General features: G+C 32.1%; 1 protein-coding gene across 1 annotated transcript; it reads left to right on the top strand.

Annotated features, from left to right (window-relative positions):
- Positions 1-14,812: 14,812 nt before the first annotated feature.
- On the top strand, positions 14,813-16,144 carry LOC127137049 (uncharacterized). The gene has a single exon (XM_051063547.1). The coding sequence runs from the start codon at positions 14,813-14,815 to the stop codon at positions 16,142-16,144; it is 1,332 nt and encodes a 443-aa protein (XP_050919504.1).
- Positions 16,145-17,623: the final 1,479 nt, after the last annotated feature.

Here is a 17,623-nt window from a genome sequence, read left to right as displayed (position 1 = left end):
AGCACAGATTATTTTTTTATTAAAAATATATTTTTTCTCTCATCCTCCTATTTTAATATTTACAAAGTATATTTTATTTTAGGGTAATGTTAACTTGTGTCCTAAGGGCACAAGTTAAGAACTAAATAAAGAAATTTTGTCTTGAAAATTGTATATTGACTTTAGTAAAAATATATAATTAATTTTTAAATTACATCTTTCAATACAAATTTTCTATAAGTAGGTTTTTTAACTTGTGTCCTAGGAGCACAAGTTAGCATTACCCTTTATTTTATTTTATTTGTCATGTCAATTGTCTGTCAAACATCGTATAAGACAAAGTAGTTTAAAGGTTTTTGTATTTTTATGTCTAGTACTTACCCTTTTGCAAATCAAAGGCACTCAATATTGAAACATGTCCGAGTTCTCTCTAATTTACCATTTTGTACCCTATTAATTTATACTAAATCATGTCCTTTTTTTTAATTGATTAATTAACATTACATTGTCCACTTGACAGCTTCATACGGATGCATCATATACCTCTTTCCATTTAAACCAATTCAAGTTGCTATATTTGTTTTCCCTCTCTCCTTTTTCAGACGAATTTCTTCCCTCCTCTCTCGTCTTATAGTTGAAGCTTGAAGAAGAAACTTATTGCCTCTCACTTGTTCCAAGTTCTTACCATTTCCTCTAAAGTAAGATGTTCTCTGAACCTGGTTTTGTCTCTCCTCCCTTTCATTTAATGTTTCGCAACCTTCATATTTAGCTTCCTTGTCTATTTCTTCTTGATTTTCTGTGAAATTTGTGTCCGACTTATATATTATGTTTTATGGCTTTCATCGTGTTCATTTTGTGCATTTTATGGTTATATGGGGTTCGTTATTCTGCTTTTTCATAGTATGTTTCAAATGTTTTTTTGTAAGACCTTTAAAGCAATATTATTTTCAGTTTTCTCTCATGTGTTTCGAAAAGTATTTGTTTTTTATGTTTTATAGTCTTTCAAATGGACTATTTTTGAAATGGATACCTTTTTTCTGTGTTGTATAGACATAAAATGGATTTGTATGAAAATGTCGTGGCTTGTATTGTTTCAAATGGATCGTTGTTTATATTTGTTAAGCGTTTTAGAATGTTAACAACTTCTACTTTATTCTTTAGTCTTGAAAATCGATTTTTGTTTCTGTTCTTTATATTATTTCAAATATACTTGTTAAGTGTTGTTTTTTTCTTTATAAATCTTACCAACACTTATACAAACTAACTCTTCCTTCGTAGCTTTAAAACTCATACTTTTAAAGCATGACATATTCATGTTCATCATTTCTCCATATTGATTGTTTCATTACTTGTACAACATTTCAGTTCAAGACAAAATCATGTCAAGACCACCAATTTTGGTCAGCGACTCGGAGCCTTATCAAAATGTTTGGAAAATTGATATTCGTGTAGTAGATCTATTTATCGTAAAAGAACATAATGGACAACAACATGTTAAAGTTATGGTACATTATACGGAGGTTTTGATGTTCTACTTGTTATGTTGTATATATTTTAAACAAGTTCAAAGTAATGATAACTATTTCTTTTATGTTTAGGGTGACCAATATGGTTTATAATGGGGATCCTTTGATAAATGGTTTATAATGGGGATCCTTTGATAAATGACCTACCATTGAAGGTCTCTGACAATTTTATTTTACTCAATTTTCTATTTTTCATTCTTTTTCTCAATAGGGATATTGTTGATATATTCGTAATTGTTGCATTGCAATGATTTTATTTGATTCTATGTTGATTTGATTTTGATTTTAATTATGTGTTGATTTGATTTGATTTTGATTTTGATTTTGATTATGTATTAATTTGATTATGATTTTATTTGATTTTGTTTTCTCATTAGTGATAGTGATTTTATTTAATTTTAATTTTGAAATTGATAATCATATCATGGTTGATCAACATTAAATCTTAAGAGAACTTGTTGCGCCAGATGTTAATTTTAATTAGGAGTATGCAAAAATATGGTTAATTAGACCACATACTCAAAATGAATTGCATTGAACCATAAAAAAACTCCAATGTTTTAAATGGATAATAAACTAAACCATATTATAAAGAATTACAAGTTATGTGCGTTACACCATTGGGACTTTAAGAAGATAAAGAAAGTTATTTTTTGTGAGTCATTAAGGAGACTATGGTATAGACGGATCCTTGAGAAGACAAAGAAGAATATTCTTTGTGATTATTGTAATCAGTTGATTATAGTGGATTACGTCCTTGTGTATAAGGCAAAATCACCTTAGTGGGTGGACTGAAGTACCTTTGAGTTTCAAGCGAATCAGGATAAAAATACTTATGTTTTTATCTCTTTTTTATCAATATTTAAGTGGTGTTTTGAGTTGGTATAAAGATTTTGCTTTTAAAACAAAATCCAAACTGCACTTTTAGTGTGTTTTTCACACCTTCACATTTTAGGCAGATCGTTCTTGAAAATTTCAAAAACAAAAATTTACGTTAATGATGGAATAATGTCCATGAAATTTGGTGATATTATTGTGAAATTTAACATTTTTGATTCTATGAAACATCCCCTGGAAGAACATTTTGTTTTTCAAATTGATTTGATTTTTGAATTGATTGATGAAACATATTCAGAGTTGTTTTCAGCTGATTTTCCATCGGTGTCTAATTTTGAATATACTTAAACTTGTGATATATGTATTGACACTCACTTTTGTTCTGTTTGTGCTGAGATAGAAGTCGTCTTGCAAGTTGATATTGTTTCTAACTCTTCCATATATTCTTCCGTAGACACCCATCTTTGTACGGTTTTTACAGATGAAGCTCTCGACATACCAGCTACCCAAAACAAAGCATCCATCGAACAACCAACTTTTTTAGAGCTTAAACTACTTCCTGACAATTTAAAATATTTGGAGAGGAATGAGAATTCATGTTGTCATTCTACCATATATCAAAGTCGTGGTCTTAAATTAAATAAAATTTATTATATTATTAATTAGATCCTTTTATTCTTTAATACTTTTTGCACAAATTTCTTGAATAGTTTAAATATTTTCAAACTATTAATTATATTGGGCTTTAAATTTGGATGCTAAAGTATAAATTTAAGTTCAATTTTCATTTACGCTAAAATTCTAGGTCCATTCATTTTACTGTACATACATGTTCTAAATTAAGATAACAAACACATTGTTCTTATCATATTATACATGCATCTGAAATCACTTTATTTTCTCTCTTTACACTTCTCTTAAATGGTTGTATAGCTTCAATATGGTGGTCAGAGAATACTTAACCCATTTTGAGTAGACCCGTTTATGCCATTTCATTTTTAAGAAATCTGTTACAATTTACCTCTAATGTCACGCCTCCCTACTAGGGGTGTGCAAAAAACCGGTTATCCATAATCAAATTAGTATCCAAATTGATCCACCTTAAAAAAACCAAACCAAATGCTAAAATAAAAATTTGGGTATCCATTTTGTTATCCAAATATAAACCGTTACCCATTATAAAAATTTGGTTTTGTTATTGGTTATCCAAATTTTAATATGCGTTAAATTTTTATATTTGTATGTTTTCATGTTTTATCACATTATAAATCAATTTTATTTTTTAAATTTTTTTAAATTTTATAAAAAAATTATTTTACAAATAAAAATCAGATTTTTTTTTCTTTTCACCAAAAATATTATATTTGGATTTTTTTTTCGAAAAAATTATATTTGATATTTTTTTCAAATAAAATTATTATTTTTTCTAAATAAAAAAGATATTTTTTATCAAAAATATTTTGTATTTTATTCAGTAAAAAAATATTTTTTAAAAATAAATAGATTTTTTTTTTAGAATATAATTTTATTATTTTCAAGTTTTTATATATTTTTTTTTCTTTTTTCTGAATATTTGTTATTTTTTTCTAAAATAATTGTTTTTTTTTATGTTTTTAAAATTTTAAAAGAAAAAATATTTAAAAACCTCGTAAAATTTGTTTATGAACAATTATGAGAGATTTTAGAAATTTGAACAATTTTTTTGATGAATTATTTATTTTATGAACAATTATGATTTATAGAGATATGATTCATAATTATTTTACTTTATGACCATTTTTATGTAACACATCATACTTTGAGATTATTTTTAATCGAGATATTATTTGTGGTGATTATAAAAATCAAATTTAAAGTAATTTTTTAAAATAAATATTTTTTTATATAAAATAGTTTTATAATTAGTGAAAATAAAAAAGTTAGTTAAAAGAAAATAAAATTGATTTTTTTAAAATATAGTTTTAAAAACTATTTTTTTATAAAATTGATTTTCTAATTGATTTTTTAAAAAAAATAAAAAATTGGTTTTAAAGAAATTGATTTAAAACTGTTTTTTTTTTAACTGTTTTTTTTTTTAAAAACCAGTTTAAAACCGAACCGGTCCACTTATAAACCGGTTTCTAAAAAATAAATTGGTTTTATGAAAATGGTTTTAAGAACCAAACCGAACCATATATATGGTTCAATTTGGTTTGGTTCATGATCCATGCACACCCCTACTCCCTACCCATTCACCTTATATATCATTTGCTTATAGCTTATCGTAATTTCTTAAACAATTAAGATTTCAAGATTTTTACATAATGAGCCAATTTGTGATTATTATCTTAGTATGAAAGTACCCTCAAAATAATTATATTTGAGTGTTCAAACACATTAATGTAGATTTTGTTTAACTGGAAAAAAGATATCGCATGGAGTCATTATAAATATACTTGGTGAATTTGCATGATCAACTTATTAATGTCTATGTCGCATCTCGGAAGAAAAAAAAAGCAATCTTTGAGAGACACTTGCACGCTTGCGGAAAAGATGTTCGAACATGGTCACCACCAAACTTTATTTATTCCAATGAAGGGAAGGGAAAATATTGATAAAACTCACAAAAACAAAAAGAAATTGGTCGTCGCAACCAAATTCGAGTTCGGAAGTCGGTTATACAATGAGAAAGTATTAGCACTCCTCACATCCGTTGTACTAAACAGGAGCCACTTAGTTATATTTATGATAGAGTGTTAACTAATGTTAATGGTTTTCTTCTACTTACAGAGCGAGAAAAAGAAAGAAAATATGGATTTTTTATTTATTAAAGGGGTGTTTTTTAACATTAATGTGTCTGACAAGATTTCACAATCATGCTCCTACGTATCTTCAGGTGCTATGAAGAATTCAAGGCATACATAGTTCTACTTAAAGAGAACTACTAGGTTGACTGCTTTTAAGGAGTGATCCTTTAGACATATTGAGTGATTAAACTTTTACTTACTGCTAACTCTTGGAGGTTGAACTCTTTATTTGTTTCACGTCAATATGGATAAAGAATACTCGTTTCTGAAAATGTTTTCGAAGTCGCACAAGGGCGGAAAACAAGTTTGATTGATTGAGTGTTTTGTTGGATGACGTTACTCAAATGACCGAGTAAGGCTACTTGTATCCAAGTACTCGAGAAGAGGAATATAAGGATCTAGGCCGTCTATCTTTTCATCCTTAACTGCAAAAGGATTTAAATAAGGTTAAAGTGTTTTGGACGGACGACATATACTCGAATGGCCGAGTAAAGCTACTCGTATCCAAGTACTCGGGGAATGGAATGGAAGGTTCCATGCCACCTCCTTTTTCATCCAAGTTTATTAAAAAAATGAATTTGACTTAAAGTTTGATTATGAAAGTATTTGGATGTGGTGTGGGTTTGAAGTTTTTTAATAGATGACAATTGCTCGAATGGCCGAGTAAGGCTACTCGTATCTAAGTAATTAAGGAGAGGAATCAAAGGCTCAATACAGTCTCCATTTTCATATTTTTTGAAATAATGTTTAAATATGATTAAGTAATTTGGATTTGATTAGGGAAAAAATACTTAATGTTGGATCTAGGTTTGTATTATTTGCATTTGAACTGAAACAAAATGATTTGAGGGTTTTGAAAATGACAGAGAAGTGGATATGGAAATGATTATGATTTGTGAAAATGGCTCAACGTTGGATCGAGTATTTGTTTTTGTTCTTTTATGAAAGTGTTGATTTTAATCTTGAGAATTAACAATCAACTGATACAATAAAGTAAATGAAAGTGGTAAATTTATTACATATTTAAGAGAATGGAGGTACAATTTGTCGAATGTGGATACAACACAATAAGTAAACAGTACAAGCTCAAAAGACAATTATAAAAAATAGAAATTAAACTATATAATTTAGCGTTATGTTAAGCAATCGTAAAGTGATTCATGTAGGAATCACCCTATCTGAGGCCGGTCAACAAAACTCTATGCGTGTAAGCAATTTCTAAGATTAAATTGAATTTTTAACTTTGAAATTGATACGCACATGTGAAAAAATCCATCAGACCAATAAATCAATTTTGTTTGTTTAACAATTTAAATAATTTAATTAACTCAATAAATAATAATAACAATAATAGTAAATAAATAATAATTATAATATTATAAATAATGATAATTAGTAATAAAATAATAATAATAATAATAATAACAAAAATAATAATTAGTCATAGAAATATTAATAACAATAATAATTACAATGACAGTAATAATTAAAATAAATAAATACAAATAATAATCAACAATAAAATTAACAATAATAATAATAATTAGTGGTCACAATAATAATAAATAATTAAAAATCAACAAAAATAATAAATAACTAATAATAATAATCAATAATACAGATAATAAATCAATAATAATAATAATCAAAATATAATGATAATAGTTAATAATAATAATATTAGTGATAATGATATATAATAGGAATAATAATAATAATAATTGTCAATAATCAATAATAATAATAAAGAGTAATAATAATAATAACAATAATAATAATAATAATAATAATCAATAATACATACTAATAGTAATTATTATTATTATAATAAAAGTATTAATAATATATATATATATATATATATATATATATATATATATATATATATATATATATATATATATATATATAAAGAAAAAAATAATAATAAAATGAAAGGGTGTAGTGCTACACCTAATGGGAAAGTATTGTGAAAACTTAAATAAATAAATAAATAAAACAATCCACCGCTCACCAATCAACACGTAATAGGGGAGTACAAAGTTAAAAAAACAAAACAAAATACTTCTTCTTTCTCCTTCAATAACAAGCAGCAAAACTTGTTTTAGAACAAAAAGCAAATAAAAAAAAAATCTCCTCTCAAACTTTCACTTCACCTCTCTCGCACTCTCTTTCTCTCACTCGTATTTCTTCCTTTTTCTTGTTGTTTGTTGTTGGTGTCAAAAAAATGCGGCAGATAGAGGGAGCTCACGGTTATGACGGAAGGAGTTAGAGTGGATGTTGTTTTTAGATCGTTGTTGGTGGAAGCAGGTCGGAAAAATAGAGGAGGTGGATGGCGTGTTTGGTAGTTATGGAGTTTGCGAAACGTGGTTATGAGTGTCTTGTTGTTTGAAGAGGCAAGTCGGTTGTATTCAAAAATGGAGATAATGTTGTCGTAATGTTACGGTTCAAAAATGGTATGCAATTAGAAGTACATTGTTGGAAAAATGGAGTTGTGATTATTTGAATGTTGTTAGATCGTGTGAAGAGAGAGGTGTATCTAACATTGAAGGGAGCATAAATTTGTAATTGTGGCTATTGTTAGTGACATTGGCGGATGATGGTGGTGGCTTCACATGATGGTTTGTTGAGGGATCTGACGGTTGCTATAGTATCAGCGGTTTTATGGTGTTTGTTATGGATGGATGAACATGGTGGTTTAAGGTGGTATTGCGGTGGTTTTAAATGCGTGTTAAAGTGAAGTTGTGGAGATGAAGAGAGAGTTCGACGAAGGGGGCTTGGAGGTTTTTGTGGTGTGAGATGATGAAGAATGGTTAATATTATGTTGTTTTATGAGTTTACAGAGAAGGAGTTTCAATTCTTGCAAGAATAATATGGAAAACAGTGTAAGGTTTGATAAGTAAAGAAAGAGAAGGTTGTACGCATGAAGGTGACACCATGGAGAAAGAAGAATCACAACTATTATTCTGTTTTTTTATTTGAAAGAGGACGTCACACCCTCTTTCTATTTTTGAATCCAAATAAAAAATAAAAGAGAACCTCTTTCTAAAATATTGCGCGTTGCAGATCAATTTTTACTGGTTCTACCTTTTTTCTTCTGCAATGCCATACTAATTAGTATATATACGTGTTAGATTTTTTTTTCTTTTTTTTAACTAATACCAAAACTGTCCTATTAAATTAAATTTAAATGAAACAATAAAAACAAAATATTTTCTAAATACAAAAAAATAAAAACCAAATTGGTTATTAATTTATTATCATTTGTTTCTTTTAAAAAAAATATTTTGATAGAAAAAACAAAATAGAAAGAATTAAATCAAATAAAAACTGGGCGCGAAAATGCGCAAAAAAGTAAAATTAATACACTAAAATGATCAAACAAAATAAACTTTTCAGAAATATACATGTTTTATTAAAACTTTGAAATAAAATCAGTCGGTTAAAAGGCTCAGACTGATTCAAATGCGGCTGAAAAAGTAGTCGAAAAATTAAAACGAGTACGTCAGATTAAACTACGCGAACCTTAGATTAATAAAACTGACGTTTGCAAGCTTAATTTTGAAATTTTTCGCCTGTCAATTTGATGAACAGTTGAGAAACGATTTGACTCGTCTGTCTATAGATCTGAAAAATTATTTAGAGTGACATTTTAAGTGTTATGCGAAACAAAATACATATTGTGACAAGTATAAAATGCAAACTTCTAGTGAATGCAATGATTCATTCACTGAATAATCGTGAATAGACAATAAGATGTAATTGAATCGCCCTTGGCAATTTATTTATGATTCTCAATCACAATTAACCCTACAAAGATTTAGATGACGACAATATTCTTGATTATCACCCTCTGAACCTCTGAAAACACGATGCAATGGAATGAAAGATGCATTGAGATTTAGAAATCAAATCATTTGACTTCTTAATCAACATATAACTGAATGAATGTCATCGAGACAAGACAAAATGCCAGAACTCCTGATTTTTCATCTAAACCCTGATAAATGCTTTTATGTTATGAAATGCACGACAAAACGAAACGATTATGCTATGTTATGAAAAAACTTAGGGTAAATTTTAGTGTGTGACAGCTGCCCATATTTAAACATCTTTAACCGGAGGATATGAAGAATTCTTGTCTTTAAATCATCATTGTAAAAGATAGTTTAAATATCAAATAGACCCGAATTTCCCCCTAATATGCAATGTGATGATATGCATATGGTTACGAACGAACACACTGGGATTTAAGGAATAATATTTATTTCTTAATCAACAGATGGTAATGCAAATGGATGCATCGAGACCTAGGAAATGCTCTTGATTTCTTCACCGTCAGGTGATATGAATGCTCTTAGTTTTCATATGGATTTTTTAGCTCCAATTGATGAGAGTGATGATGTAGATTTGGACCTAACTGTGGAACAAGATTGTGAGTCGGTGGAACCTAATAGTAATGTCTTAGGGGAACATAGTAAAATGAAGAACACTAAGAGAAAGTAGAAATCTCAAGTGTGGAAGTTTTTTAGTATGATAAAAGGGTTGGATAATTAGAGAAAACAAAGAGCAAAATGCAATGCATGTGGTACATCATATGCATGTGGAGGAAAATGATATGAGACAACTTCTCTAAAACGTCATCTTGAAGTTTACAAGAAAGTTAATTTTGGAGATGTTGGTCAAATGATGTTAGACATGCAAGGAAAGCTAAAATCATTAAAGGTTGATAATTTGGTATCTCGTGAAATGTGTGTTCGACTAATTATTAAGCAAAATCTTCCTTTTAAATTTGCTGAGTTTGAAGAGCTTACAACTTGGCTTTAGTATTTGAATTCTGATTACATTCATATCACTAGAAATACCGCAAAGGCTGATGTTGTGAGAATATACAAAAGGGAAAAGGAAAAGATTAAGATAGAAATGAACAACACTCATTGTAGGATTTCTTTAACTTCTTATTTATGGACATCAATTAATATTGAGGGCTATATTACTTTAACTGCTCATTATGTTGATAAAAATTAGAAGTTAAATAGTAAAATCCTCAACTTTTGTCACATGCCTTCTTCTCACACTGATTTTGAATTATGTAAAAGAATATCTTAGTTTTTGACTGATTGGGGAATAGAGAAGAATTTTGTTACCGTTACTCTAGATAATGCTTCTGCAAATGATGTCCTACAGCAAACTTTGAAGAGTCAACTAGCCTTGCAAAATTGGTTATCATGTAAAGGGGAGTTCTTTCATGTGTGTTGTTATGCACATATCTTAAATCTAATTGTGCAAGAGGGTCTTAAAGTAGCTTCTGGTGCTTTGCAAAAGATTAGGGAAACCATTAAACATGTGAAAGGTTCAGAGAGTAGGATGATAAAATTTAAGCAATGCATTGATATGGTTGACAATATTCTTCTTCAAATGCTTCAAGTATTCCTCCTACTACCTCTTCAACTATGTCAACTGAGTCAAGGCTATTTTATGTAAGTTCTTTATTCATGATTTACTAATTGGTTTCTTACAAATAATATGAAATCAGGATTTACTAATTGATTTCTGTAACACCCCAAATTTTGCCCTAAGATTAGTCGAACCATCTCGCGTTCTGTTGCATTTTTGCATTTAACTAATTACTAACAAGTTCTTGTAGTTGGTTGATTTTTGCAGGAAATATCGCGTGGTGCGCTCTTTAGCTTATGAAGGGCAAAACGGTCATTTGTTTACATCCGGCCGTCAAGTTTGAATTTTGAGTTGTAATCAGGAACTTTGGTTTGTTTGATCTGGTTGGGAGATTTTAATCGGAAATGGTGTCGGAAGCGAAGTTAGTCGGATAACCATATTGCATTGTACCGTCATTTTGTTTTAAATTAATTTTATTTAATTCTATTTTATGTTTCATTTCATTTTTAAAAAATAGATCATCTCATTTTAAGTTTTATTTCATTTTAAAATAACTAATCCCGTTTTAAGTTTTCATTTCATTTTAGATAACTTCATTTTAAAAAAAAAATATAACTTTATTTCATAGTTTTATTTTAATTCTATTTCAACCATTAAACAAACAGCATATGCAGTGGTTTTCATTTTGTTTTGCATAATCATAATAATAATTTTCCATAAAAATAAGGAATTTTTATTAATTCTTTACACAAAAATAATAATACATAAAATTACAAAAATAATAAGTACATTTTCTACAAAAGGAATCATAAAATTCTTAAGTTACTATACTGTCCGATGTCTATTCGCTCCGATTCTCCGACTTTTCCGACATATCTTCAAACCTGCAAAATGAGCAAAACAAGGAAATTGAATCGGTTAATTTGACACCCTCAGAGATATCATCATCGGATGTCCCGTTCGCGACCTCGGCCAGAACAGGGCAGATGTTTGTTCTTATCGAAAGGCACCGAAAGAGGAAGAGGAAAACTGCATTTTGAGATTGTTTGGCCAAAAAGAGATTATACAAAAAAGAGCTTATTTGAAAAGCCGGTTTGAGAGGAAAACTGCATTTTGAGATTGCTTGGCCAAAAAGAGATTATACAAAAAAGAGCTTATTTGAAAAGCCGGTTTGAGAAGTGATTTTTCTCAGGAGGACGGTTTGCCCCAAATGGGACCTTAACTCCAATCATCCTATGAAAAAACACAATTCCAACAAAAAGTCCAACAAGCTGAAATAGTTCAAACAAAACCAATTCAGAAACTAGTTCAGAAAAACAGTTCAGAAAGCCAGTCCATCGAACCGGTTTAATTAACAAGTTTTCAAATCCACTGGATCCGTTCAACAATCCAAAACAATATCAGCCAGCAAATCCGAAATAAAATCAATAAACGTAAAATCCGGATCCAAAAGCATAGCAACAATATAACAAAGCCGTTCAGTCAAAAACTCATTAATAATCTGTTCCGAAAATACCTCAACAAATCTAGCAACAACTTCAGCGGAAATCATGAAAAATCAAAGCTCACAGTGGATTCGAGGGGGATATAAATATTAGGAGGGATCCGAAATCCGGAGAGAAGGAGGGGAAGCCAGAACCGAAGCCTCGTCGTAACGGATCAACGTCGGGAACTTGTGGCGGCAGTGGATCCTTCTGATTGCCACTACCACCGGGACCCATTACCGTCATCGAGCAACGCCTCAGTCGCAAAACATCATCGGCTAACGAACCTCAACAAACACCGTCAATAACAAACGCGTACAGGTAGGATTTTATCACCGTAAATCGTTTTGCTCTGATGTGTGCATTTCAGGTTTAAGAAGAAGATGTGTAGGATAGAAGAAGGAAACATGGAGCATGCAACAATGGCCGCCGCCGGTATAAGGAGAGAAAGAGAAAGGATTGACAAACCCTAGCAGCAAGCACAAAGTCAAATGACTTTTCTCTTTTCACGTTTATCTTGTCTGTTGGGTTTTGGTAAATTGATATTAGTAATTGTTTTAAATAAAAAGTTTTCTAATAACTTCTAATTAAGTAAGTTTTCTAATAACTTCTAATTATTAACATAGTAAATTGAAAAGTTTTCTAATAACTTCTAATTAATAAAATTTGTAATGTTAATAATCGCTATTAAGTAAGATTTTTTTTATATATAACTTTTACGTACCAAATTTCCTTTGTTAAAAAAAGCTAGGTACATAATTTATAATCAAGCTTGTTTTTGTTATTTAGATTAATTTGTTTTTATTCATAGTCTATAATTAATTTGTTTTAAAAGATAGGTACATAATTTATAATTTGTATTTATCATTCTCCACCGTTTAAAAAAGGATAATAATAGCACATTTTTTTTAATATTTAGATTAATTTGTTTTTATTTATTTACCACAAAAGTTAAAAATAAGTTCTTTTCTTAATCAAAAAAAAAAACCTTTCAAATTAAAACAATTTTTTTATAGAAAAAAGGCATTAGTTTTAAAATAACCCTTCCTTATCAAAAATATAAAAAAATATATAATAACTTTTCTTTTCAACAAAGAAAAATCTCAAAAATTCAGTTTTGACTTAGTCGTTTCATTTTCGTCTAACCCCCGTTAATTTGTTTGTTTCAGTTTATCATTACTATTTCATTTGTTCGTTTTTGTTCCATGGATGTAATTTATGCGAGGTCATGGTCGCCGTTTATTTTATTTCACATTTTTGGGGATTTGTAATTTACGCGAGTGGTCGCGATGCTTTCCTTTACTGTTTGCTTTATTTTCATATTTTTTATGCCTGTCATGTAATAATTCTGTTGCTTGCATGTTTTTACCGTCTTGCCCTCCGAAGGAATTAGGTTTAGCAGTGTGACCGCCGAGTCAATAACCCTAAATTTTGACCCTTTTCAAACCCTTGACCGTTTCCAAAACCTCAATAGCCTAGGCGTCCCGCCGTGGACGAAAACGCCCTTTACCCTAGCATTAGGTCAAAGAGTCATCGTACTCTGCCTTAGGGTTTCCCGCCGTGGAATCCCTAATTTTAGCCCTAATTTCAATTCAACGCCTCAACGTAGAAATAGGAGTTTCAACGCTCCACGTAAGCGTTTCCTTAAGAAATGCTTATGCCCCATCGAAACCTTGACCACAGTCAAGAAGTTTCTAGCCTCTCTTTCAAGGGGAACTACAATTACTCTGATTCCATTCCCGTCAGGATATGTAGGCACAAGATGCGACGTCTTGCCGAGTAAACTTAGGACTAACCCTTAGGTCTCTTTTAGGTCACTTTATCCTTTAGCTCAGTACATATTCCAAACAGATAATAAGAATAAAAAGACATACAATAAACAAAAGGTTCCTGTAGAGTACTACAGAAGTTTAGGGTGCTAGTACCTTCCCTAAGCTTAAACAACCCCTTACCTAGGTATCTCCCCGCCTTGTGCTTACGATGCAAGAATAGGTTTTTCCTCTTTTGACCTTTTCCTTCGGATAAATCAAAGAGCGGTTGTGAATTAAGAATTGTGATTCAAGCTAATTAATAGTTTGATATCCTATTTCCACCGCAACAGAAAATGGCGACTCCACTGGGGATCTTCATAATTAAGGGTTGCCCCTATTTTGTGTATTGTATGATATTTTATACTATTAATTGTCTGTATATATTATTGTGTATTATGGGGGGTATCTTTGTTGTGAGATAAGTCCTACACCCGGATTTGAGTGAACTTATTATAGGAGGTGATAGATTCAACGAAGCTTATAGGGAGTTGAATCCCGACCAAGCCGACTTGAGAATCACCGCTCAGTTGAGGCCCTTTTGAAAGGTAGTTCTGTTGAACGAGTAATCGTGAAGACACTTACTATCTTCGATGGGAGCCTATGACACTGGGGACCGTAGTTACCTTAACACCACTTTGGCCTTATATAGGACGTAGTGCAGGGACTATGAGGGAGTAATCCCAAAATAGTTGCTACGCGATACCACACTCAAAAGAGGTTCTCTTGAGAATATTATTAACCACCGAGTCAATTGGGAAATTGATAATATCCGAAAGATGGACTGATGACTTTGGGCACCGATTTAGAACCCTTGTTCCGCAGGTACAATTAACCCTATAGTACATACCTCTGTGGGATGGGTAGACCTTGACTTCCGCTCATATACCTTTAACCTAGGACTTTGTGTGTTTATGTGCATTACATCCATAAAACATTGCATTGCATTACATCTCATGGAATTCAAACTTTATTTATGAACATCGCAGGCTACCATGGATTACAATAAGAGAAACACCTTGAAATACTCTTTTAAGAATTTTAAGTTGGATGACCTAAGGAAGCTAGGAGCTTTGGTTGAAGATCAAGAGGGGTTCAAGGACAAGTACGGAAGGCTATTATTCTTATTGAGAATCCAAGTGAAGGATGGACTTCTTTCTACGTTACTACAGTTCTATGATCCGGATTACCATTGTTTCACGTTCCCAGATTATCAGATATTACCTACCTTAGAAGAGTACTCTCAGTTGATGGGGTTACCTATTGTGGATAAGTCTCCGTTCCCTTTCTTAGAGAAGGACCCTAAAGAGGAAGACATTGCTAAAGCCATATGCTTAAAGGTGTCCGACATCAAAGGCAACATGATCACCAAAGGCGGAACTGTAGGGTTACCTATGCATTTCTTAATTAAGAAAGCCCAATATTATGCCGATCATTTAAGCATGCCTACCTTTGAGACAATCCTTGCTTTGCTTATTTATGGAATGCTACTCTTCCCAAGTTTTGAAGGATTCGTTGACATTAACGCCATCAAAATATTCATGAAGAACAATCCAGTACCAACGTTATTGGGTAACACTTATCATTCCATACATCTCCGGAATTTTCATGGTGGAGGAATGATCACCTGTTGCGTGCCTTTATTATACAAGTGGTTTATTTCGCACTTGCCCAAGTCTTTTTTGAGTCTTGATAAGGGATTTTGGTCACCAAGGGTCATGGCGCTGACACACTCGGACATCGTTTGGTATAATCGTGTGTATGATGGAATACTAATTATTGACAGCTGTGGAGACTTTGCCAACGTACCTTTACTTGGTTTTAGTGGAGGAATCAGCTACAATCCAGTCCTAGCTCGCCGACAGTTAGGGTATCCCTTGAAAGAACCGCCTAAAAGTGTTCATGTGGAGAAAATCTTCTTTAAGGGTGACAAAGAACTTCAAGATCAGATTGTATCCGCTTGGCGTCATTTGCACAAGAAGGGCAAAGAAAGTTTGGGAAAGCTGAATTGTGTGTCTATGGAACCTTATCTTCGTTGGGTCCGGGAAAGAGCCATCAAGCTGAAGATGCCTTATCCTCGCCAAGATCCTTTACCTCCGAGAAGAGAACCTGTTTTAGTATTCATGTCCGAAGCTGAAAAGTTGGAAATCGCTTTGAAGAGAGCACAACATGAGGCAGAAACGTGGAAAAATAAATATCAGGTTATCTTCAGTGAGAATGAAGAGCTACAAAAGCAGATGCAGGCGAAGAATGAAGAAGTGCTTTCCTACAAAAAGAGAAGAATCTACGAGGATTTATTTTCCTCCGACTCTCTGCCTACTCGTTGAAGTCGTGGACTACGCTTCCTTAGGGCTTTCGTAGCTTTTAGTTAGCTATTTTTTTTTCTTGTTAAGATTTTTTAAGAATATTTATTTGTAATCCATTTTCAAATTAATAAATAAAGATCCCAGTGGTATTCCGCGATGTTCGTAAAGGCTTGAATTCCATGAAATCTTTCATTCGCATTTTGCATCACATTTTGCATTTCATGTGTCTCCCGGTTGTCTCATACTCAGTTCTCTCGCGTACAGTTTCGTCACCCTGAATCGATACAACACTAGAGCTCAAGCTCGAAGAAGGATGGAAGAGCACGCTCAAGAGATGGATCGCGTTAACAACGAGCTAGCAGACCTTCGAGGGAATGTAGGAACAATTATGGAACTACTTCAGGTTATCAATGCAAAGATGGATACTCAGCCTACTGTGGTTTCTGAGATCAACACTACCGCTGCCGTAGATCCGCCGGTTGTTTCAGTTGAGAACCCGTTTCCTTATGGTCTTTCGCAGAGTTTCATACATCCGTCTGTTGTTACGTCAGTTCAACAAACTATGCCGGTTGCACAAAGCGGTCAACAAGCCATGCCGGTTATACAGAACGTTCAACAGACTGTGCCTTTGGTTCCCGAGCCTCCAAAGGTGGTCCCTACCTTCACACAAGCTAATGTCCATACTCGGGTGCAGCCTTATCTTAATGAGCCTGTTTATGAAATTCTGGATGATAATGATGAAGGTTACCAGCCGCGTGATAGGCTCCGCGAGGAGGTTGTTACTATTGATAAAAGATTAAGAAAGATGGAAGGAGACCAGATCTTTGGTGTTGCTGCTAGAGACATCTGTTTGGTTTCCGATTTAGTTATTCCGCCAAAGTTCAAGACTCCGAACTTTGACTGCTATGAAGGGACTACATGTCCGAAAAGCCATTTGATAATGTACTACCGTAGGATGGCTGCCCATGTGGAAAATGACAAGTTGATGATCCACTGTTTTCAAGACAGTCTGAAAGGTGCCTCGTCGAAGTGGTATTTAACCTTGGACCAATCTCGCATCAAGTCTTTTCAAGATTTGTCTGACGCTTTCATTAAGCACTATAAGTACAACATGGACTTGGCTCCTGACAGGAGACAACTTTTGAGTATGACGCAGAAAAGTTCTGAGACCTTTAAGGAATACGCCCAGCGATGGAGGGAAATTGCTTCCCAGGTTGAACCTCCATTGACTGATAAAGAATTAGCTGACTGGTTTGTTGACACCGTTTGTCCTGAGTTCTATGAAAGGATGGTGGGTAGTGTAACCACGAATTTCGCTGATATTGTTGTTGTTGGAGTAAAGGTTGAATTAGCTATTAAGAGTGGAAAGATGTCCAGTGGTTCTAGCAGTATGAGTTCGAAGGACCAAGCTAAGAAGACTTCCGTCAATCCTCAGAGAAAGAAGGAGGGAGAGACTCATGCTGTGTCTTCAGATAGGAGAAGGAATAGGCAGTATCAATA

Source organism: Lathyrus oleraceus, chromosome 4 (genome assembly GCF_024323335.1).
Source record: "Lathyrus oleraceus cultivar Zhongwan6 chromosome 4, CAAS_Psat_ZW6_1.0, whole genome shotgun sequence".
Lineage (NCBI taxonomy): Eukaryota > Viridiplantae > Streptophyta > Magnoliopsida > Fabales > Fabaceae > Lathyrus > Lathyrus oleraceus.
Note: the sequence above shows the minus strand (reverse complement) of the source record. Positions and strands in the feature narration are given on the sequence as shown.

Coding starts and splice junctions, on each gene's coding strand:
- LOC127137049 (XM_051063547.1), top strand. CDS start 14,813: ATGGATTACAATAAGAGAAACACCTTGAAATACTCTTTTAAGAATTTT.